General features: G+C 27.7%; 1 protein-coding gene across 3 annotated transcripts in view; it reads right to left on the bottom strand.

The window, feature by feature from the left end:
* Positions 1 to 24,590, bottom strand: part of LOC107451897 (protein-L-histidine N-pros-methyltransferase) — a 369,659-nt gene extending 345,069 nt beyond the window's left edge. The window contains exons 1-2 of one of the 3 annotated variants that reach the window (XM_043038695.3): positions 24,481 to 24,590; positions 20,708 to 20,822 (exon numbers count right to left, since the gene is read on the bottom strand). In XM_043038695.3, the coding sequence (XP_042894629.1) occupies positions 20,708 to 20,803 (96 nt within the window). In that variant the 5' untranslated portion in view covers positions 20,804 to 20,822; positions 24,481 to 24,590. Of the gene's footprint in view, positions 1 to 20,707; positions 20,823 to 24,370 lie in introns of all 3 variants that reach the window. The other 2 variants (XM_043038696.3, XM_043038697.3) reach the window with 2 other exon arrangements.
* Positions 24,591 to 25,913: the final 1,323 nt, after the last annotated feature.

The raw sequence follows: 25,913 nt of genomic DNA, 5'->3' as shown, positions 1-25,913 counted from the left end.
AATTTGTAATACTTAATAGATGGGATAAAATTTTTCAGGCTTTGTAAAAATTTATTTTTAAATTATAACTCGTGAATGACATTAATGGTGGGTTCATTTTTATTTATTTTGAAAGATTGATTTTAGAAATTTCTCACAAAATTTTTTAATACTTATTAAATGAGAAGTAAGTTAGATTAATTTTTTCTTTTCCGAAAACTAAATTTAAATTATAAATATTCACTGTTAGAATTTTCATTTTAAAATTATGGTAAAATAACCGGCAGCAATCTAGCCATCCGTAGTTCACGGTAAAGAGTTCACGGCCGTAGAGTTCATAGTTAAGAATATTTTATACCTTTACCGTTGCAACTAGTATGGTTATAAACAGGGTTGGCAAAAAAACCAGGTTTTTTGGAATAAAACCAAAAAACCATTTTTTGGCTTTTTCCCAAAAATCAAAAAACAACCTGTTTTTTTGGGGGGGAAAACACGGTTTAAACCATGCCAACCATGGTTATAAAACCATGAATACAAAACTATCCTTTTTTTTTAACCATTTAGAACTAGCGTGGTTTCAAAATCGTAAAAAAGAAATTTAACAGGAGATCGGAGCTCGCTTTTCTTTAGGCAACGGACACTGGGAGGGCATGACACAAATTGGGAATTGCAGGAATGTGTTGAAGGGATCATGTGTCGAAGGGAATATTGTGGTGTCAACGCTGGGAAGCGAACCCCAGTTCTGTCGATCATGAAACTGACATATTAGATCCCTCGGCTATAATACGTACATGGCTAGGTGGGTCTAGTTGGTGGGGAAAAATTCTGGCTGTTTAACAATATTAAGTAAAAGTAGTTAATAAAGAGTTTTTCTCAAGTTAGCAATTTGATTACCAGCTTATTTATGGTAATTTGACTGTTTTGTTTAAATGTGGTAAAATAACAATTAAATATATTTTTAATTAACCATTTTTTCTGAGAAATTTCTAACAATAATGGATGTTATTAATAGTAAGCATATATTTCAATTTCTTTTGAAAGATTAATTTTTAAAATTGTTAAGAAACATTTGTAATATTTCATCATTTGAAAGCAAGCGTTTTGAGATTCGGCATGTATAGTAAAAATTATTTTTAAATTATAACTCTTGAAAGACATTAATAGCTAGTTTGACGGTAGTTATTTACGGTAGGTAACTCAGACGGTAGATAAGTCATTTGAAAAATTTCATACTCTGTAAAATTGATTTTCAAATTATAAATCTTGCATGATATTAATAATGTGTTTATTTTTATTTATGTAGAAAGAATGACTTCTGAAATTTCTCACAAAAATTTTTAAAGCCTAAGTGAAATGTAAGCCATTCGACATTTTTCAATCTTTGCAAAATTTATTTTTAAATTATAAGTCTTGAAAGGTATTAATAGTTAGTTTGTTTTGATTAATCTTTGAAAATTTACGGAAAAATTTATGATACTTTATGATACGGGAATTCAACCATTTGAAATTGTAAAATTTATTTTCAAATTTCAACTCTTGAAAGGCATTAATAGTTAATTTGTTTTGATTAGTTTTTTAAAATTTACGGAAAAAAATTTGTAATATTTAGCATAATAATTATATAGAAGTTTCTCATGCTTTATAAAATTGATTTTTAAATTATAATTCTTGATTGGTAATATTAGTGGGTTGATTTTGTTTTGAAAGAGATCAGAATATTGATAGAGTTCATTTACAGTATAAATATTTTAGTATCAATAATTGCCATAAATATGAAATAATAAATCCTCTCGAATGCGAAAATTCAATTTTATTCATAAAATAATAATTCATATCAATACATTTTAGTCATAAATATCACCAGCATACATAAATTTAGGTTACATAAATTTGGCTTTAATAAAAAAATTGATGATTAATGAATAAAATTAAAGAAAAGCTTATAAAAACTTGGCATTGATAGTGCATGTTTGCAGCACAATTTTATTTTATTTACTTACTTTTTCGTATCATTAATAACGATAAATAATAAATCTTTTCAAAATAACGAAAAATTGGTAACAACTTAGGAAAATTTAGTTTCAACATTTAGAAGCAGAAAGAGGTAATGATGAAATTTTGAGAAGGTTTACAGTAAATTTGATTTAAAAAAAAAACTGTAATTCTCAATAGATAGCAAGAAATTTATTTGGAATTTAAAAACTTTAACTTTGTAAAATTGATTTTCGAATTATAAATTTTGAATACATTAATAAAAAGCTTATTTTCATTTGCTTCTAAATCTATTAGAATATTAATAGTGTATGTTTACAATATAATTTTATTTTTTGTATCATTAAGAGCGAACATAAAACTACTTCGATACAAAAATTATATTTTCTATTAAAAAATTCACTTTCATCTAAATTTAATTTTAACAATTATAAAAAGTAGAGGGTGATAAAGAAATTTGAGAATGACTTGCAGAAAAATTTATAATATAAAAATGCTTAATGATTGGGTATGTTATGCTTGGATTCGGTACTTTACCCTGAAGTTTCTATTTATAAAATCTTCGATTTTTCTGTTATTTCTATCAGGATTCCTTATTATTGGAAAATGTCACTTATAGGTCATTTCCCCTGTTTTCTATAAGAAATGGCTAAAATAAAAGGGGCACTAATTTGTATTTTTTTATCGTTTTTCAAATTGTAAATCTTAAATGCCGTTAATAGTGAATTTATTTTCCTTTGAAAACGATTTGAATATTGATGGTGTTTATTTACAATCCAATATGCTTCTAGACTGGTGTCTATTTTCCGTTCTTTTTACTAGAAAACTGTAATACTACTCAGTAACTTTATATTACGGGGGCACGTAAATAAAGTATTTCTCATGAAATATGCTCTTGAAAAACGCCAATATAAATACAGTAAAACCCCGATATAGTGAACCTTCGAGGGACCGAAATTTTAGTTCACTATAACCGGGAATTCACTATATCCGTATTTTAATGGTTCCAAAATCCTTTTTATTATACGCTATTTAAACAAATGCTCAATAAAATGAAATAAAAAAAATGACTGAAAAATAATACGTAGTAACAAAAAATGTGTTTACTTGCTTTTATTTTTTTATTACTTTTCGTCTTGTGTACAAAAAAAAAAAAAATAGTTGTCCTTACATTTGCCTGGGTTGGGCTTTGTTGTTATGTTGTTGGCCTTTGTTGGGATGGAAAAGTGAGATAAAAGAAGCAAACAATAAAAAATGCTTATCGCTACAATCGCCTCTATAGATGGTTTCAAAAATCAGTATTGAAGTAGACATTTCAAAATTATTTTTCAAAAAATGAAAAAAAATCAGTCGAAGACAGAAAAAAGTTCATAATATCCAACTTCCTCACTTTTTTAGTTCACTATATTCACAAAAAATAACATTATACGTGCATAGCAAGCCACGAGACCGAACATTTCGTTCACCATATCCGGGAGTTCCCTATAAACCGTGTTCACTATAGCAGGGTTTGACTATAATTTAAAAATATGGCACATCTCTGTATTGAGCTAAACGTTTCATATAATAACAAAAAATATATAATTCAGAGCTAAAATTAAAGTTATTATTATCAAAAGACTTATTAAAAAAATGCCAAAAAATATTCTGGTTTAGGCATCAAATAAATTAAAATCTTTATTAGTTCCGTTTAAATATTTATCAATTCGATATCTTTTGTTATTTCCGCTAAAAAAATTTAAAAAATAATGCCTTTTTTAGAACTTTAACATTGCTAAATGCAATAGCTTTTAAACGTAAATTGCAGACATTGTTTTTGACGAATACTTACATAATTATTGATAAGTATTGTATAAATAAAAATACTACATAGATAAAAACATTACTAGAAATTATTGTAATATCAAAATTTTATTGCTATGATAATTATATTTATTTCTTTTCAAAGCTGAAAAGTATACACAATTCATTAGCCATGAAAAAGATTTTTTCTAGCAAATAATGCTTAATTTCTGAAAATTGTTACACAAGTAATAAGTGCTAATAAATTTTTCAAAATTTTTCAAAAATAAAAGCATTTACGATAATTATTGTAATCTTGATATTTACTCGTAACTGCTATGACAGTTAATATAATAAGGTTTTGAGGTTGCAAAATAAATACGATTCGTTAATTATTAAAAAGTAAAAATACAGAATACTTTTACCCTCATAAATAATTATAATCTAAAAAAAAATACTTACACGAATAATAAGTATTTAAAAAAAAACTACAAATAATGATTAATTTCTGAAAATTGTTACACAAGTAATAAGTGTTTATAAGACCAAAACTTTTCAAAAATAAAAGCATTTACAATATTATTGTAATCATTTAACATTTAACTCCTATGACAATTAATATAATAAGGTTTTAAGATTGCAAAATATTATAATTCGTTAATTATTAAAAATTTTCCCTCATAAATAGTTATAATTAAAAAAAATACTTACACGAATAATAAGTATTTTTTTAAAAAAACTACAAAAAGTAAAAAATTCTAATGACTTTTATACACAAACAAAAACAGAATTTTTTTAAAAAATAAAAGTTTAAAATCGCATTGAAAAAACAGGAATGCTTAAATATGTTGTTATAATAAAGAGTTTATTTAGATATAACCTTTTAAAAATTTCAACCTGCTCGTTCAACGGAAGTAGTGTTGAAGAAATAAAAAATGTATTGAAAAAGGGTAGCTATTATCGCTTGATTTTGTACATCAGAATACAGGTGTGTTTGCTCCAGCGCCACCCTTTTAACCCCCAAGAACGCTCAAACAGGATGGAAGGGGTGAATAAAAACGAACCCTTTTAAACGCATCGGATGCAACAGGTAGTGTTCAATAAGAATTTTTTCGGTACGATATGGGTGTATTTCAAATTCCACCCCTCAAATACCTTATATAAGGAAGGTTGTAACATAGAGATGTATAGAAAATTCCAAACCAGAAAAAAATAAGGAAAAATTGATTTAATCTACAAAAAGGGCATTTTTGTGTACGTACATGCACTCATGGTTATAAAAATTAGCGCATCTAAAAAGATTTGTCAGAAAGAAACTATATTTGACTTACATAAGTACTACGTTAAAATAAATTATTAAAAAACCAAAGCAAAATGATAATGTATTGCAGACAAAAATACAAATAAATAGAGGGTTTAATATCCTCTTGGAGAGGGTACTAAAGAGTACTCTTGGAGAGGGTGGCCAAAGATGGTCACCTCCAGCGCGCATGTAAGTTACCATACGGTTAGGCATTGAGGCAATTAAGTCTTTTATGATGTCTTGTGGCATTTCATTTCAGAGTTGCGGCAAGAATACCGCTAAATTGACTATACCCGGAGGCTGTCCCTAGTGGTCTCAGATAAAATCGTTCGGTGACAAATCTGGGGATCCAACAGGCCTGGTAATGTAGCAGAGGTAATTCTGTGACACCCTTGCTGGATGTGGTAGAGCTTCATCTTGTTGAAAAGTGTCTCTTTGAAGCCCTATAATGAAAGGCAACACGAGGCTAACGAATGTACTGCTGGGTTGTTATGGCACTATGGATCAATATTAGAGGCAATCACGTGTCGTATGTGATGGCACTCCATACCATCACACCAGCAGTAGAAACGGTCTGCAGAAGCAGGACTGAGGCATTCACCACGAGGCCTCCACACTCGTACATCATGATCAGCACTACCCAAATAAAATTTGGATTCATCACTAAAGACGACCTGGTTCCTTTCGGTTGCAGCCCGACTTCGACGAGTCCGAGTGTCCAAACGGAGAAGGTGAGTGTCAATTCTGTCAACGCAGTACTACAGCTGGTGTGACGATGTGTCATGTCTGTCTTTTAATGGCTGTCTTCAGAAAATGCAATTGAATAAAAGTGATTCAATGTGTACGACTTCTGATCATTGAAATGCGCGTCGCTTGTCAACTAGTGGCACGCGAGCTATAATACTTTATCAAGGTACAAACAATACCAAATAATACTTCGTCAAATAAATAAAAAAAATAGGATGGAAACGCGAATGTAAAATAATTTTATTTATCTGAAACTGATTTTTTGTTTTACCAATCATGAGGTGCTTATTAAACTAAAGAGTTGTCGGAAAAATACAAATTGAAAATTCATTAGGAAGAAATTTCGTGGAAACCATGACTCACGAAAAATATTTATGTGATAATTGATTTAGAAAGGCAAATATTTTTACCAGAAATTAAAAACAAACATTTTATTCATATTTTTTGTGCAGAAAAATAATTATTTATTTAGACAATCTGTCAACAAGATAACAAAAGATGAGAGAAAAGATATCCCTCGTTTAGTCGTTTATTCATCTGTCAAAAACTCTAAATGCAATATTAGAGGTACTACTTATTTCTTTCCGAGAGCAAAAAAAAAACATATTTTTATGACATAAATGTATCCCTAATCATCAGGCGCGAACAGAAATTGGAAAGCTTTCTTTAAATAATTCTCTTAGACACTCATATTCAAAAATGAAAACAATATTTTCAAGAAGAATTCAAAAAAAAAAAAAAAAAATCAAGTGAAATTTGACTGAAAAAATACATCACATAAACAACGATAACAAAAAAGAAATGACATGAACCCAAGATAATAAATGTATAGACACTACAGAAGAAAAAAAAATTTAAAAATGCTGTAGTAAAATTGACTTTGGGGAAAGTTCAATACGGAGTATGACTTTTCCTGACAGCTGTACAGTTATCGCAATATGGTTACGCTGTTTTACAATCGCTTTGAGACAATAAATCTAACTCGTGCTTTGGGACAATTCTAGGCCCTGAGAGGTTTCTGCGAAGAGGTTACGAGTTGAAATTGCTGAGTCAAAATCATCCTTTGCATGCTTATGAGATACAGACCTGGAGATCTAACGGGCCACTCCACTTATCCTCTGAATATCTTTGACTTAAAGGTACTTTCCGATTACCTTAGCCCTTTGTTTACGTGTGTTGTCCACAAAAATAAACTTGGGACCTACACATTTGCTTGATAGTTTTACATGATGCCTCCCGGGTAAAACGTACTCTCCTCTTCAGTGGTCAATTTCCACATTGTTGTAGGGATATTAATGGGTCCTCTCCGTAAGAAAAAATACGAGAATTATTATTTAGACAAAATCAGTAAGAGCATTTAGGTCCATTGCTCCAGTGTCCAAGATAAAAGTAGTCACAGTTCAGACCGGCTCTTCTGTGACCTACGATGAAAGGGAAGCACCCAGAATTTGAAGCAAGAGTGTACTTCTAACAGTAAATTACTACTAAGTGTTTCTACAAATACAAATGAGCATTTATAAGCTATCTTCTGCAATGTAGTCGTGCATGCCTCTGCGCATCAACCATCGAAGTCGAAAGTAAGGATTAAAGAATCAAACAAAATTAATAAGAAGTTTGGCCTCTCACAGATTACTTTCATTGATATATAGGCCTGACACTGTAATTTTATGTAGGAAGTAAGAGGGTTTAGGTTTTCTTTGGGTAATTGGCCCCATCTTTCACTAACACTGAGGTAAGAACATTTATTGTAAAAGAAGAAAAAAATTAGCCGATATATTTTTATATTATAAATATAAAATTCCTAAAGGTAAATAAATTAAAGAATAGCCTTTTGCGTCATATTTTAGTTAAAAAAATTGTTTACTGTTAGCATTTTTTTATTTTTTCACAGTTGCGAAAGAAACTCCTGGAGTCCAAATCAATAAATTTTTTCCAATGAGAACTGGTTGCGTTAGCAGTCTATAAAGAGCCTAACTTCTGCCATGGAATTCTTTAGATACATGCTGTAGTTTAAAGTTAAAATAGCAAATGAGGAGCGTTTTCAATTAAGCTCTCTTCATTACAGAACAAGCATTTTTTAACGCGCAGCTATTTTCATAAATAAGAAACTGATTTAGAAAGTAAAAAAAAAAAGTTTTTAAAAAGATGCCACAATCGAATTATTTCAATTGGCATCATTGTGAAATGGAAACTAGAACTAAATATTTATAAATTTCTCCAAATGAGATATCCCTTTAACTGTTCCGTCGATAATAAAAAGATATTAAAACTACTAAGAACACAGCACCTGGTTTAATATCTAAATTGAATTTTTTTTTCTATCACTTAAATATATATACACATAATGCAATTATTTTTTCGGGGCATAGGTGCATTATGAAGCGTAATGCTTAGCTTAAGATAATTATTTTTTATTTCCAAATGCCTCTGTCGTAAAGGAATGCATCCTGAAGAGAAACTTTTCCTTTGAGTTTTTATTATATATATATATATATATATATATATATATATATAGCACAAGAAAAACAAAGAGAAAAACGAAAATAATTAATAAGTTTTATTAACTGCGCATAAGCTGCAAGTATATAGAACTCATAAAATAAGCAAAAAAAGCAATAAGCAAAATCTTATTCTCTGAATTTTTTTGCTTATATATATATATATATATATATATATATATATATATATATATATATATATATATATATATATATATATATATATATATATATATATATATATATATATATAAACAATTATGGGTATCGGTTCTTTCTGGAAACAAGGAGGTATAAAGATATCAAAATTTAAAACTTTAAGATGGTATCTTGCAAATGCAATGTTTCTGAAAACAAATCACACAGGTTTTAAAATCAGTAAAGCCATTTATGCTATAAACTTCTGCTTCTAATGAAGATTTTAGAATAACGCTTGAAGATACAGATAGTCGATGTGATACTAATCAATAAAAGATTTGCAATTCAAGCAACTATGCCAGTAAAAAGATGCAAAATATCTCTGCAACATTTAAAACATCCCCATATTTCTTTACATCATCAGAGTCTAATTGTATATCATGTCAAAGTCGAAATCAGCTTCCAGCATCTTTTCAATGCTAGGTTCATCTTGGATATACATGCATAAAATGTTAGGGGGGAAAAAATCGAAATATGGAACATAATGTTTTCTTTTCTTGTAACTCCGAGGTAGCGACATTGGCGATTATGATTATTGATGGTACCTTGGCGTCGGGGAAGTTTGGCAGATAATTTCATTTAGCTTATCGACGGTGCATTCATGTTACTTGAAGGAGGAGTCGAATTCTCCCCCCACCAGTTGGTATGCTTAGATGCATTACTGATTTGAAGCAGCCTATCAGGAAATACGACGACGTACTTGCCTGTTTTTTTGACTGATAACCAAATTAAGAGGAAGCTAATGGACGAAAAGTTTTGCCTCTTTTCCCCTCCAAGAATTTTAGGGGGTCTTGATTTGATTTTTGCATGTTATTTTGTCTTCTTTTTCCGGTCTGAAGCAACATCTCCATCTTCTATGAAATAAGATTTTGATTTCAAGAGTTGGAACGATGAGTAAATTTTTTAAAAGCAGAATAACTTTTAATTAAATAACATTATTAAGAGAGATTGGCAATATTTTTCAAAACAGCTCCGCTCAGTTCAGGAAAAAAACGTTAGCCATTTATTCAGCGATTTCCTTCGAGCAGACTTCATCATTTTTTAAGTAATTACGCTCCCAAAACTAGTATTAGATCCGATTGCCTAGCGTAGTAAAAGAATAATCAAAGTGAAGGTATAATCATGCTTGAGTAAACTACATTCTATTAGTACTATAGGGAGAAATTATAGCAATGTTTCAAACTAATTATCAAACTCTTCTTAACAATTAGTAACTTAGATGTACTACCACTTACTGTCACCATGAGTAATGAAATGCATCTAAAAAAACAATTTTACTAATTGATAAATAAGTAGTTTCAATGAAATAAACCACAATTTATTAAACAATGGCGTTATTGAGAAAGATGTCTAAATAGACTTAAAATGTTAATATCAATTTCAAAACGGTGAAGGAAAAAAAAATTAGCTGACTCTTGTTTGACGGACTCGGTCATCTTAATATATTTCCACTAATAAATATTGGTCTTGTGACAAGCCAGAGATTGTGTATCCTCTGCCAAGTTGACTACTACTTTTTAAAACTTAACATCCTCGTAACTGGTACGGACTCAATAGCAGCTTTTAAGACTATTAAAAAAACTTGTGCCGGCCACATTTCATTAATGTTATCGCAACTAATAGCAGGGCTTTTCTCCTTGGGTATGCGTCACACGACAGGAATTTCTCTATCTAACCCTTCTCTTTATGGCCAATGGAAATTCCGACACTTCTGCATTCGTAAAAAAAGTAATAAAAAATAAAAAACGACCAGAGGAATGAGTGTTATTTACAACATCATTTTAAAATCCACCAGAGAAATATACGTCAGTCAGTGTGTTTACTATAAATCAAAGCATCTGACGTCACTTTCGCATACTTTTCAATGTTTAAACATATTACTTGATCCATGGAAGTCAGGTACTGTTAGTTTGAGGGCTACAAAGCAGCTTCATTTTTTACATTTTGGACAATAAATTGCATATTAAACAATAAATGTGCAAATATTTGTAAACAAGGTAACTGTGATAAATTTTTTTCTCTCCATACAAGCTAGGTCCAGAAGGTTGGATTGCGGCAGGTGTATTGTGGTTGGTACATTAGATTATATACAGTCCGCCTAATAGAAACTGACCATCCTGAATACCTTTTGATTCCCTAAAAACTGGATTTTCACGTTTTAGGACTCTATCTTAATGGTTCTGGGGGTGATATCAAATATACTAATTAATTAGTGTGGCTGATATTTTAAGTTACGAAATCAGACACAAAAACGTAGTTTCTCCGAATAAACATGCTTTTTTTCTTCGACGGACTCAAATTTCTGGCCCTCAAAATATAGGGGGCAGTCGCAATCTGGGAAATATGGTTTCCATAGTTTGATCACGAGAGCGATCCAAAGTTAGGACCCCATAATGTTAATTTTACTATTTGTGTAATTTGCCGTATCACGAGCACTTTTTAAGCGAATTAGAAAAAAAATTGCCCACAATTATAAAATTCGTTTGTCCAAAGATAATTCCATGCAAAAAACAAATTTTAGTAAATGTTTATTATTCAGCATATTATTTAATAATAGAAATTTTTTTTATTTGTAAGGTATAAAATTTTTGCATCATTTTAAAGTATGTAATTTTACATGACAAAGTAGAAAACCTTTGAGCGAAATCGGCTGAATAGTACCTGAGAAATCAAATTTTAAATATACGACTGTTCTAGTCGACTGGTTGTTAATTTAAATCACCATTTTTTTAAACAAGCCAGGTGGTGAGTGGTTATTTTCAGGTCATTTAATTGACCCTGCACACGTGATCTATGAGTTAATAGCTCTGTTTTTACTGCTCACAAACTCAGAATTACTTATTAAAAACTATATCAAGTTGTAAAAAGCACACATAAGACACTTTTTCAAAAGCTAATAGTTTACAAAAGGGGAAAAAAATCTGAAATAGTTTTATTTCCAACTGCCGTACTACGGCAATAAAAGGAAACTTTTTTACTAATTTCCTTTTCTTAATTTCACAGAAAAATATATTCCCTCATAAAAGAGAAAGTAAGTAAAAGTCAGTGGCATCAGCAAAAAAAAAAAGGCAATAACATTAACAATTCTAACCGGAAAAAACGGATGTATCAAAAAAGCAGAATCGTACTTCTGTTCGATAACCTGCATTTAGGTTAGAAAGTACATTTACAGATCGCATACACATAACATAATCTGCAAAATAAAAAAGGAACATATGCGCGAACGGCAACCGCGCACAATAGATGAATCTCTTATCAAAAGATTGGGGACCAAACATCTTCAAGACGCATTGGGGAGTCCCGCTACTATTCCAGAATAAAGTGAGCCTCCCGAAGACGGGCCTCTTTTGAACAATAACTTTAAAAGTAGGCCACGTGGCACATGGGCAGCGAGATTTTGAAGAGATTCTTTAAAGTTAACCGTTATGTATGACGAAGTAGCTAAAATTAATGGGGATGTTTCAAAGAAGTTGGGTGAAGTAGGTGGTTTATTTGAAATGGAAGACTTAGATGGATTGAAATGGCATGGAATTAATTTATTTTGGGTTCGCCGGAGACCTGAAACGATGTTAGATAATACGTATAGGTTTTTTAACTTTCAGTGGATTCGTAAAATAGCAAGTGACTATAATTTAATTATTGGTTTGGAATTTATGAAGTAGCACCTTAAATAAAGTACGATAAAAAAAATTTCGCATAGTTTTCGAGTTAGCTATAATAACTATTTTTTTAAAAAGATTAAGAAAGAAACTATAAATGTTTTAAATTAAAACAGCAACAAAACGAAATTTTCATCAAACAAGAAGAATTTTTTTTTAAGAATTATTATATTTGAAAAAAAATTAATTCATTTGTATTGGTATTCATTGTTATTTTATATTGCATTTATTCATTCGCGTATTCATTAATTCGTAACGAAAAGGTTATGAATGCCTCACTTGCCAAATCAATTAGCTCCAGTTAACGTTTTTTTTTTTTTTATTTACTTATTTTTGATTTCCATTTCAAAGAACTTGATTGACACCTAAGGACATAAATTCAAAACAAATTTCTCTAATTATAAACATTCTCTAGTTATAAATAATTTACAATTGAAACATTTATTTATTCAGACATATCATTATTTATATTGTTTTGTTTTATATACTCCACAAAACAAATATCATTATGTATATTTGTTTTGTAGAGTTAATCGAATATGGTTATGAAAACTAATGAAAATACATTTATTCAGGCATATAATGGCGAAAGAACTGAGTGTGGCTTTATTAAGCCAGAAAGGCGCAAGTTTAATGATTTTTTTTTTTAATTGTTAAATTCTTACCAAATTAATAAAATTTAAGGACACCGTGCCTATTCCAAGGATTTTTGAAAACATTAAATCTGATTCAATCATTTTTAAGCAACTGTAAAATAAATATTATGATTTTATTTCCCCTTAAATTGAGACAACTAAAATTTTACCTAGAAAAACGTAACTCTCGAAAATTCTGAACACCATATAATATATCCTTCTCAATTTGTTATAAAAACCTGCAACATAAGTAAATAAATAAAAACTTTTTTTTCTTAATCATTTATGCCTTCAACTACAATCTTCGAAAATAAAGCAGTTAGACGATATGAATTTTTTTTTAACATTGTACTATTATATAAGGCGATGATTTTTTTAAAATTTATTTATTTTTTAATGTTACTGACTATTAAGGCAAGTCAATGAACATTAATTGTGTATAACAGTTATTAAAAATCAAATCATATGTTTTATTCAGCTTTATATTAACATTTCATTTTTTAAAATAGAATTATAAAAATGGAAAGTAAGAAAAACAAACTAATTATCAACTGGGGTAAATTTGGGTCAAAAAATTTAATTATCGCAATTGTTCTTAAATAAATTTTATTTCCCTTTCAAGTCATTTTTCCCCATATACAAATTAATATTATTAAGACACAAAATCATTAAGTCAGACAAGTCATAAACTAGTGTCACGAATCAATCAATAAAAGACAATTATTCATTAAAAAATGTAAAAAACAATTTCCTTTTTAAAAATTAAGTACTAAAATTATAATGAAAAATGTAAAATCAGTGTCATCATGTAAATTAATAAGGGCATTGAGAAGAATCAAGGAAAGTTTTGTTGATTAGTTGCAGTAGATGAGGAAAAACTAAAATTCAACATTCCTCTGATTTACAACATACTTTCCGAACATAGTCATAGTTTAAAAAATATCGATTTATGGTTTCTAAATTCTACATAATGTAAAGCAAGATAATTAAAGTTTAAAAGGAAAATATTGCTAATTTAAAAAAAAAAAAAAAAAAAAAAGAGAGAAAACTCTGAAATACATTTATATATATATTATGTTTGGATAATATATTATAAATGGACTAATAATATATTATATACGGATTTAATTATTAAAAATAATTTGCTGTTATTTATTTTTTGCTTGCTTTATTGACTGGACATTCGATGCTCATTCACTAGCATTTTATTTGTAGCGCACCAGTACATTAAATAAATAGTAAACTAACCACAAAATGATAAAAAATAAAATTGATTAATTGGATTGGATGTAGAATTTGATAACAAAATTAGAGGTGGTCAAACTGCCAACAACCCAAAAGTTGCCATACTCAAGGCTAAGAAACCAAACAGAATCATAAACTTAGTTTGATGTTAAAATAAAAGGAGGAAATAGGAAACCAATAAAAAATAAATTAAAAGATGATCATTAGTTCACCTGGGGATAGTGGAATTAGTACTTATCTAAAGAAAATAAACTTCCTGAGGGAATAAATAAAACCAATAATAAATAAAATAAGTAAATCCCAATGTTTACATTCATTAATTAATAAATGTTTATGCTGGAATAATAAAAAACATTTTATGAAAATGAATTTACCATTAAATGTATTTAAAAATAATTTGTAATTATGTTTAGTTTTAAAATATATATATTTGTAAAATATGCGAAAATTAGTGTAAATAAAAAAAAAGAAAAGAGGAAAATATAATATATATATTTATTTTACTTGAGCTTTTTCTATTTTTCTTAACCATTCAGATTTAAAAAAAAAAAAAATTCAAATATCAGAATGGTTTCAGAAATTTGGTTATTTTTCATCTAAGTATAACAGTTACTTCATTTGCTTTGGTAGCCTCATTCATGAAAACTAAATATTATGAAAGGAAATAAATATTTTTATTACTATATAAAGTCTAGACAAAAGAAAGGCAAGAAAAATTATTTTAATTTAAACTTAACATTTTTATAAGTTTTAAAATTATCAATAAAAACAAATTCTTTGAGTGGATGAAACTCAACAAACACCATTATGCAATAAAACAATAACAAAACTCCGAAAATACAATAAAATAAATACAATAGATAAAGAAAACTTTTTATTAAATTTATAAAAATACAAATCCATAAGTTCAACGCTTTAAAAATCACTTCCACAGCAAAAATATGTCATCTTATATTTGCTTATTTGTTGTATAACAGATATTTTCAATAAAAATATTCTAAGTTCTTCATCGAATAAATTTATTCAATAGTCGAAATAATTCAATAAATTTATTCAATCGGTAAAAATATTTAAAATCTCAATAACATTAAAATTGATTCATCAAAAGATACTTTCCTCTTTTAATTTTATTTTTCAAAAATACTTTGCATACATTTACTTTTTTTCATGTCTTTATCAATCCTTTAATTTAGAACACTATCTAACTTTTGAACAAAGCTTAAAATACAGGTAAAGCAAATAAGCAATTAAAATTACATTAAAAAACACTCAACTTTTAAAGAAAATTTTTGCAAATCAAAACTGATCAAATGCTAGCATGTATAATTTTAAAGAGCATGTTATCATTTAACTTTCATTTTATTTAACAAATTCTGTCATTTACCATTATACAAATAATATTTTACAAATAAAACATATGCTTTTTACAGTTGGTAAAATAATTTTGAGGCATTAACATAAATTTAATTTCTTTTTTCATTTTTTCACACAATGTTGGAAATTTGGCTAACATTTCTCTAATGAACAAATTTACACTTTTTATTTCTTTTACTTTATTTTTAGAATTTTTTTTATTATATACTTCTATGTTTATCTTCGTAATATAACATGAAAAACAAAACGGTTTACTGAGTAGAAAAAACATAAGTCAAATCACAATTTTTTATCTGTTTTTAATTTGTTAAGTGTAAAACATTTATAACTTTAAAAGACACGTTAAAATTGGTAATTTACAAAAAATTTGGTATTCACAAAATATTGGACAACATGTAGAGTTCCGTGCAGTTATTGCTCATTAGATTTATTTTTAAAAAAATTTTTCATTAAAAATATAGTTCATATTTTCTTTATTTTCAGCAAATATAAGTTTGAAGCAGCTATTAACATTATACAGTGTTTTCACTACAGCGCGAGAACACGAGAATCTCTCATATTTTTTTTCTTTTCTCGCATTAAAAAATTATTACCGCGAGAAATTCGCGCATTCCATAAACCAATTTCAAAATTCACGAATTTCTCGCATTTTGAAAAAAATTTCTCATTGCGCCATTTAGAATAAAATCCGTTTCACTTTAATTCCTGGATCTTTCATTATTTTCAACATCTGCCCCATTATCTAGCTTCCCTGTTTACCAGTATTGTTCAGAACCTTTAAGAACAACAGAACACCATCCCTCCGAACCTCTTTCAGGACGCATTTCTCTGCAACCACGTGTTTACTGTAGGTAAGGTTTCTTCATGTAAGACGTTCAAATTTTTTGAGCATTAATGCAAGATGGACAAATACCTTGTAAAGGCAATATCTTCTACTCCGAAACGGACAAATGAAAATTAAACAAATGTGGGTAGAAACGATCAAAACGAAACAAATACGCATTTGAGCAACCTAATGAGAATAGCTGATGAAAAAGTAGATATAGAACATTTTCCATATGATGATGCAGCAAAAATATTCAATGCTTTAAAAATTAGAAGATGTTAAAAATGTATTATAATTAAAGAAATGATTTTTTTTTTCAAGTCTCTTTGTGTTTTTTTTTTTTTTTTTTTTTTTTTTTAAATTTTCAGAAATCTCACTTAATTTTTTGAAATCTCACCCTGTTTTTGAGAAAGGGTGAGAAATTCTCACCCATTTTTTTTCGGCGATGGAAACACTGCATTATACATTAAAATTTACACTGCTAACAACTGTACATAGTACTGATATCTTATTAATATTGATTCATGTTACATTATAAGGTGCAGGATACGTATTGAATGATAGGTTTTATCTCGAAAAAATTTTCAAATACAGTTTTACTTAACATTCACTATAATTCAATAGGTTTTATCTTCAAATAATTTTTAAATACAGTTTTACTTAACATTCACTTTAATTCAAAATGTCAACAGTGAATTAATGTATAAGTTATTTCTTGTTGCAAAGTTATTACTATACAAAAAGCAAAAGTATATGGGTAAACTTTCACACTATAATTATTTGAAAAGGCATTTCAAATTACTCAAAGATATCAATACTAATTTCTCATTTAATAAATTAAAATGGATTATATTTTCAATATAAAATCAAAAACAAATTACTGAAAAACTGTCTGGTTGATTTCTAATTGTCTATTTTGTAGGTATTTTGTTTAATATTTTATTCTTACATACATTAATTAAATGTATTTATTTATCCAGTATCCATTTTTAATTTGTAAAGAAATCACAAAAAATCATTAACAAACAGTAATCACCAAACCAATAGCAGGGTGGCCACAATCGTTTAAAAAAATGGCTTTTCCAGATTGATTTTATTTAATTTTCCAGATTTTTGTAACTGGTTGTATAAATTTTATCATTAATTTTTCATTGTGTTATACATAAAATCAATAATAAAATACTTATATTTGCTGTAAATAATTCTTTTTTTGAAAAACATTGGACATTTAGAAAACTCCAATTCAAATTAAGTCATTTGCTCTGGGCTTTTGGAGCAATTAAACCTAATTCTCTGATATTTGCAGATTGATAAAATTTCCAGACTTTTTCTTGCGTATCCATTATACCAATGATAACTCAAGTTGAGCTCTTTTATATCCTTAAAGAGTAAACTAAATCATCATTCCTTCAAATCTTTTTCTTTATCGCAATACTTCGTTTCGAAACATGTATAAAAAATATGTATATTATTCATAATATTCAAAATTCTTTAAATGGAACTGAATTTTTTTTTCTTCTTTGAGATAGAATTTTTTAACTTTAGAAAATTTCTACAAAACAAAATTTATCATTTATTCACCAACAAGAATCAAAGAAAGACCAATATTTTGCTATAAAATATTAAATCATTTTCATGCAACAGGCATGTATGACACATAAAAACAAATCATTGAAAAAATGTGAATCAAATGGATTTGTTTAAAAAAGAACAAAATAATTTTTTATACTGCTAGAACAAAAAATAATCAATAAATCAGTCAATTTTTAAACTAACAAAGTAATGTTTTCCTTTTCATGAATAAACAAAATTAAATTACTAATATAGAAGTATTCTGTAGAGTATGTAGATAGGTTTGACTGTACACCACAGAGAGGAAAAAATATTCCATTGATGTTTAGCAGATATTTTCTTGTACCAAAAGCTTGACAAAACCGAGTTCATCAGTTACCCTTTAATGGTCAACAAGCTGAATTTAGGCGTTATTGGCAAAACAAACTGCTTTCAAAAGTTTTCCAATAAAGAAATCAGACTTGACAAAAAAAATAAAGCACAAAATGATCAACACAGGCATTTAAAGGGTTGATATGAATAATTTTGTAATATCTTGAAAATTTTTTATATTGCATTTAACAGTACAGTGACTGTGATGGGAAAAAAATGCAAACACTTCAAAGTAAATCCAGTGAAAGCCCCCCCTCCTCAGTGGTAGAGAGAAAGGAAGTATAGTTTTATGGCATAAGAGCTGCAAGTATCAATACAATGCTTAATATGCCTTAATTATTATTAAGACTTAGATTATGATGACTTCTATAATTTTAGATTTTTTTTCCTCTTATTTTTTTCTTTCTTTTTCATAAATAAATTTTTTATTCACGTTGCATAAAGATTAATACAAATTTTATGTGTGTGTGTATATATATAGTGCACATTAATTTTTTAATATTTGTTAAAGTTAAATGAAAATTAAAAAAAAACTATTTTAACACAAAATGTAGTTTTCGCAAAAAAAAAATTTTTTTTTAGCCCAATAAAATCTTAAGTATTTCAATTAAAAGAGTATCAGGGCTCAAAAATTATATAGTCTGACATGCCTGAGTAAGTAAAATATCTTATCTGGCATGTATTTTTGTTTATTCATGTAAATATTAAATAAAAAATACAGTAAAATTAATTAAGTGTCCCTGAAATTTCGATATTAACCTACAAGATGTCGGTTTGAAAAGAAATAGCAATAAAGGCGAAAAAAAGAATTTTACAAAAAAAAATTTATAATAATACATACTGTGCATAAGTAGTATTACTGCACTTGCCAATAATACTTACTTTTAATATTACTTCTCTATGTTATTAATTATGAATTGCATTTACTCGTTCAATGTTAAATACTTTCTTGTAAATAATATCAAATAACTTTGTTAATACTTGATTTATACTTAAAATAAAAATGTTAATGTAGATATGATGTTAATATCATTTTTTTTACAGATTTATAAATAATAGGGGCAGTTTTTCCTCAATATGAAATTCAAAAAAAATTTCTGAATGCATAAAAATTTCATGTAGGCATGTATTTTGTAGACTAACATGCCTGATGCAGCATGCAAAAATTTTAAGATTTTAGGAGCTCTGATAGATATACAATAGGACAAAACCAAACAATAAGAACTATTAATTATATCTAACACATAAAAGGAAAATCAAATTAGCTTGAAAAAAAAGATCCTTAACTTGCTCTAAAGATGTCTCATTTAAAACTTTATACTAATGTAACGCGTAAATTTACTCTAAAATTAGTACAAAAAAGATACCATGACTTGTTCTATTTTTGAAAAAATTTCAGTTCTGGATGTAATTTATGTTGATGCTGAATCAGAAAGTATTACAATTAAGAAATAAAAAATCATATTTTAATATTTCTTTATTATGTTGTGCAACACGTAACTGTAAACCTACATGTAAGAAGTAAATGTGTTGCCTTTTTTAATTAAATAATTCAAACAAACTTGCATGACCAGGATAACTTATTAGGGAAAAGAAATTTTAGACCCATTCCCATCAATTGAGGTCTTATTTGCTGAAGAATCCACATACAAGTCTTATTTTATTAAGCTCAAATTTTTATATTAGTATTTGTATTGTTTTGTTATAAATGTCTTACTTTATTGCACACTACACTTTCAAGGATGACCCCCCCCCCCCTTCCATTATAATGACAGCTACATTAAGTCTTCCTAACTATTCGATACTCAGTATTATGTTAATGCTAATCAAAAAGAAAAATTATTTTCTCTGAGAAATTAATTTCAAAATTAGTTGTTATTTAACTAAGCATTGAGCTTTCAAAAAAAAAAACTTATATTGATAAGATATCAAGAACTACTTTTCTTTGAATGTTATTGCACATAAAATTTAAAACCTCTTGAATTCCCTTTGCATATAGAATAAACTGAACTAAAAAGTCCCAAAGATTCTTATTCTAAATGGTTATGATTTATGGTCTAAAAGTTAAGAGAAATATTGGTATTTAAAGTAGAAGATAAAAACTGTCAAGCTAAAACTGTAGCTGTCAAATTTACTAATCACACTTATCCAGTTTAAAATTTTTTATTCTTGATTTTTTATGAAGAGTTTGTGTCCTTTGTTGGTTGATTGGAGTTATTCATATCCCTCTTAATCTTTTTATTTTTCATTCATACTATTTTTTTACTGTGTAAAACGTTACTAATGGAAGCAAATTGTGTGGTTATATATATGTATTTCATGTAATGTATTTAATTATAAATATGGATCCCTTTGAAAAGAATTTTGATAACTAAAATACCATACAACTGCTGTAAAAGATATGTCATATGTTTACTTCTTAAAAAATATATTCAATAAGATATATGAATATTACTGCTTCTGTTATAATGTAAACAATATATGTAAAGCTTTCAAATAAATAAACCTTTTTTTAAACATCCTACCTTGGATTTATCTAAGGAGCGAAGATTTTCATCTTTAACCATCTTTTCAAACAAAGATCTAGCCAAGGAACTTCGCAAGTATGGTCTTACTGCCATTTCAAAAGTTCTAGAATCACTGAATAAAAAAGATAAACTTCAGTGAATGCAAAAAGAACTTTTGTTAATTTATTAAATACTATTCTATTTGGTAATTATTTTTAAAAAAATGTGGACCACACCTTAATGTTAAAACTAAATTTTTAATTTATTTTATGTTTTTTCATTTGACAGTATACTTTTAAAAATATTAGAGATGGTAAATAAGTTTAATTATTGAGGATTTTAAGCATATTTATAAAGGCATATTTTGCAGTTTTTAAACACAATTTTTGTTATAAAAGAACTTTTTAGATATCAATAAAGTCGGGAATTGAAAGACTAACATTTTTTTACAATATTTTTTTTTAGTGATTTCTAATATATTTTAAATTTTTGGTCTGTCTCATCGATTGGGAAGGAACAAATTACATTACTTAATTCAGACTAATTAAACCTGATACTTTTGCTAAACCAGATATTACAAACATATTTTGAACAGCTTGAAAAATGTTATCCAAGATAATGGTATTATAGTCAGGTCACTAGCCTATTCAAAAGGGTACAGAAAATGATCAGGGTTTAATTTCTCCAGAGCATAGTTTTATTGGTTAGAAATTTCCTTCAAAATTATAGACTTTTTTTTAAAAAAAAAAGTTTCATTAGCTTCTTTAAAATATTTTTAGAAAATTTGTATCTTGTTAAAAGTTTTGATAATTTTTTTCGTTACCAAATGAAAAAAATCATTTGATTTTACACACTTCTCCAATAAACTAGTCTATGTATTAAAAATAGAAATCAAAATATATTAAAATAGTAATAATTAAAAAATATATATTGGAGAATTGTAGCATTAAATTTAAGATCCCATTCATTAATTTAAGGTGATTTAAGAGATAAATATTTATATTTGTGTTATACTTGACATAACAGAAAAAATTTCTCTTTTAACATAACAGTAAAAATTCTTTCATTTTTTTCCATCAAGGCAGCCCTCGTAGTTCCTTTATACAAAATTTTTCCTTCAGGGATAATTTTTCATTCTTTTTTAACATGAAAAATATTTGTTAAGTAACTTATTTATCTTTCTTTTACATTAAACAATTTTGTAGCAATATTTTCCACAAAAATTGGACAGCAAAAATTTCCACAGTACTATTTGAATTTCCCACGAACGTTGCTCGCACCCATGTCTATTCATAACCGAGGCTGGTTCATTAAGGACAACTAGCAATCCTTATGTTCTGCATTAGTAAATTTTGTTACAATAAAGGAAGAATAATTATTAATGTGACTAAAGAATACCGATTAAACGATTAAAAATTAGAAAAAAAGCACAAAATTTGTTTGTTCTTGTATAGTACATTAGCATGTGAATTAACTCATGGACATGATGGTGATTTTCAAACTTTATTAAGTATAATAAACAATCAACAGGGAACACCTAATGTCAAAAACTACAAAATAAGGAAGGAGGAATAATAACAACCTTTCTCTAATTAAAAAATTTAGCGTAGATAAATATAAATTCCTAATTTAATAAATTATTTTAGAATTTTACACTTATACTAAATTTTAATGAAAATTACACCATCTTTTCTTAATATACAAGTTATAATACAAATAATGCTACATGTGAATTCAAGAAAGAAATACTCGTTTGGATTTAAATTCCTGTATAGTTAATATTTTAAGAGAATTTTTTTAATTAAGCATTTTTAGGTGCTCAGAATCTGGGCTTCAATTAAAACAATTCTGAAAATGTGAAAGAATTAATTTTTAAAAAAGAAATTGTGAAAAGAGGCAGCATATACTAAAAAAATGTGAGAAGAGGTTCGTGGATTTCTTTATATTCGGATAGATAACAAGATGTACGATTTCTTAATCATGTTCAATTTAAACATCTGTTTACAAGTAGGGATCTGTTTAGTTAAATAACACAATTTTGCAAACATACTGTCAAAAGTCATAACCCCGTGTAACTGCAACAATAGTCTGATTATGTTTGTTTAGAATAAATATAGACACCAACTGTATAATAAATCGTGGATGATTCTATGAATTACCTCGAACCTGATTTTGAGAGACTGTTCAATTGAAGAAGAAAATTTTAACAAATAATTTAATTAATGTTAGAAAGTAAACTTGGATATAGCCAGAAATTTGTCTAAAACTTTTTAAACTACGCATCTTTAATTTCAAAACTGTATGATAATGAATAAAAAGAAACAATGTAAAATTTCTCGTATGGCATAGACAATTTGAATGAATAATGAAAGATATTACTCGGTCATCAATTAAGTAATTTGATACATACTGATGTTTAAAAGTCTATATGTATATTTCTGATAAAATATTTATTAAAAACAGAATTCGACAATGATAGGGAGAAAACAATAAAATCAATAAGTGCTAGCTATCATATATTTTGTATCATACGTGATGAAGATAGAATAATTGCAAAGATTCAATCATAAAAATGTTATTCCAATAATTATAAATAATAAAAAAAAACATAAAAAGTAAACTGTTTTAAAAATTCTACAGTTCACTTCAGAACCTTATAACTTTTACTTTGATAATTTGAGCTGATTCTGGTTCAACAAGCAGTCAAGCACTCTGATATCCCGAGCGTATTGTTTTGGTTTTTACATTCTTTTTATGAATGAGTTGGACAGTAATTGCTTTATATTTAAAAACACTACATAAATTATGTTAGGTGTAGATGAAAATATGGTAAATATATGATGAAAAATAAATTGGTTCTTTTAAAACCCAGAACTTAGATACTTAATTCGGAAAATTAAGGAAATAACCAATGTATAAGGATTTCACAACAACCCACCCAAAAAAATAAATAATGAAATAATTCCATAATTAAAAATAATAAATAGAGTTAAGAAATTCTTATGAAATCATAAAAAAAAATATACACACGATAATAAATTAAAACTATTCAATAATACAATTTTATGTAAATAGAACTAAAAAAATATGTTACTTAGACATTTTTCGTTAATTTTTTACTTCATCAGAATATATATGAACTCTAAGAATACACAATTTATTCTAAATCAATTTTTTATAAACAATTTTAGTAAACATTTCATTACTTTTGATTGTTTTACTCCATTAAAGTTTTGTTATGGAGAATGAAAACCGATTGAATTATATTGAATGAATGAGTAAGTTAAAGGATTTTTCAACAAAATAAATAGAAAGAGATAAAAATTATCACATAGTTATGTTGCAAAACTTAGAGAACGATTTAAATAGAGTAAAACAAATTAAATGAATAACCAATGTACGGAGATAGCATGCACTGAAAGAAACATTAAAACAAAATAAATAAACACAGTTCAACAAAACTTTCTAGTCAAAGAGATGAATAGCATAAATAAAATATACAATTCAAAGCAAAATTTAACATAGAATAATAACAGCAAGCAAGAAATTTTGAGAAATACATCGAAGTAAAAATGTAAACAAACACGGCATGACTTAAGCCTAACTGTTTACATAATTTCTCCAGCAGTATTTTAAGCGAATAACGAGTCTAGAAAACAATAGAATGAATAAAAATCATACAGGCAATGATTAAGATATATTTTATTTCGAAATATGTATTCAGAAGCTTAAAAATTGATAATTTAAGATGATTATCTTGCCGATAAATAACGTTACACTCACTAGCTTACCAAGAGAAGCTTAAAAAAAGGTTGCAATGTTTACACCGGAGCTTGGCTAGGGTTATTTTCAGCCAAATTCGCCATTTGGGTCAATGACGCTGCTTTATCGCCGTTTTGACGCCAATAATTTCTCTTCGTGAAAAATAATAAGGATAGTTGGTGTTGGTAATTGTTGAAACAAAATATAACATCTATATTGTTTTGAGCGGAAGAAAAAAAAAAAGGGGGGGGGAGGAGAAATAGAATAATCGAAAATTGATGTCAGAAATACAACTTTCATTAAAATACAAAATGTTTTAAGTGTAAGTATTTCCCGAGTAATACAAATTTATTTTTACTTACAATTTTTAAGAAAATATTAAATTTCTTAAAATAACTAAAGGAATTCGACTAATTTATTTCAACTTTGAGACTGATTTCATTATTTAAAAGATTGATTGATTTGGGTGTTCGTGGAAGAGTTAATCCCCCAATTTAATAATTTTTTGTAACATAATGATAAGGGCAATAACGCTGATAAAGGCAAAGCAAAACCAGCAAAAAATATGCTTAGGTTGTACAATAGAACCCCACTTGATTGTTTCTCAAGGGAACATTTTTTGCTGTCAACTTCATATTTAAAATAATTACTAAAAATAAATTTATAATAAATATAAAAAATTTGAATTGAAAAAATTAAACTCTTCCTGCAAAATTATTTACGATACAAAAGAAGGATAAATAAATATATTTATTTCTGTAAAATTTTTGGAAATTTTGATTCTCTTTCTTTCACAGTGCAAACAATAAATTTTCAACAATGGTGGGAATTCAAAAAGTTCCTCATTGTTTTAAAGGCTTCAAAGTTTTCCCCAAACGTTTGCTCTAATTGAGTGTGTTGGAGTCATAATGGCTCAGGGGATAGAGAGTTCGCCTTCCAATGAGGTGAACCAGGTTCGAATCTCAGGGATTGTTGGTCAATACGAATTCCGCATTCGGCTTGCACCTACCACAGTGCTGACGAAAAGTATGCTTTGTGGTAGATGGACCGTGGGTTAGAGTCCCCTTACCATCAGGCTAACCAAGGGTGGTTTTCGTGGTTTTCCTCTCCATGTAAAGCAAATCCGGATTAGTTCCATCAAAAAGTCCACCACGAAAGCAAATTTCTCCCAATACTTGATCCAGGAGTTCCCTTGTCTTCTGGATTAGGCTCAAAATTACAAGGCTACGGAGTTGAACATTGGAAGTCGTAAACCCTAAATTGGGTAGGCTGTTCAACGATGGTTATAAAATTGATTGAGTTAAGTTCAATCTTCATCGGTATCATTATGCCCTTTTTCAGATTCTACAACCATTTCTTGAACCGACAACACCGCAAGTTTCAAAAATTTTTTTCAAACGAGGAATCGACATCAAACCTGTTGTTTGAAGTGTTTTTCCTAGACTCAAACAAATCCACACTT

The sequence above is a fragment of the Parasteatoda tepidariorum genome, chromosome 9 (genome assembly GCF_982258835.1).
Source record: "Parasteatoda tepidariorum strain Cologne lab strain chromosome 9, Ptep-v5.0, whole genome shotgun sequence".
In the NCBI taxonomy this organism is placed as follows: Eukaryota; Metazoa; Arthropoda; class Arachnida; order Araneae; family Theridiidae; genus Parasteatoda; species Parasteatoda tepidariorum.
The sequence above is the reverse complement of the archived record's forward strand: the minus strand, read 5'-3'. Positions and strand labels throughout refer to the sequence as shown.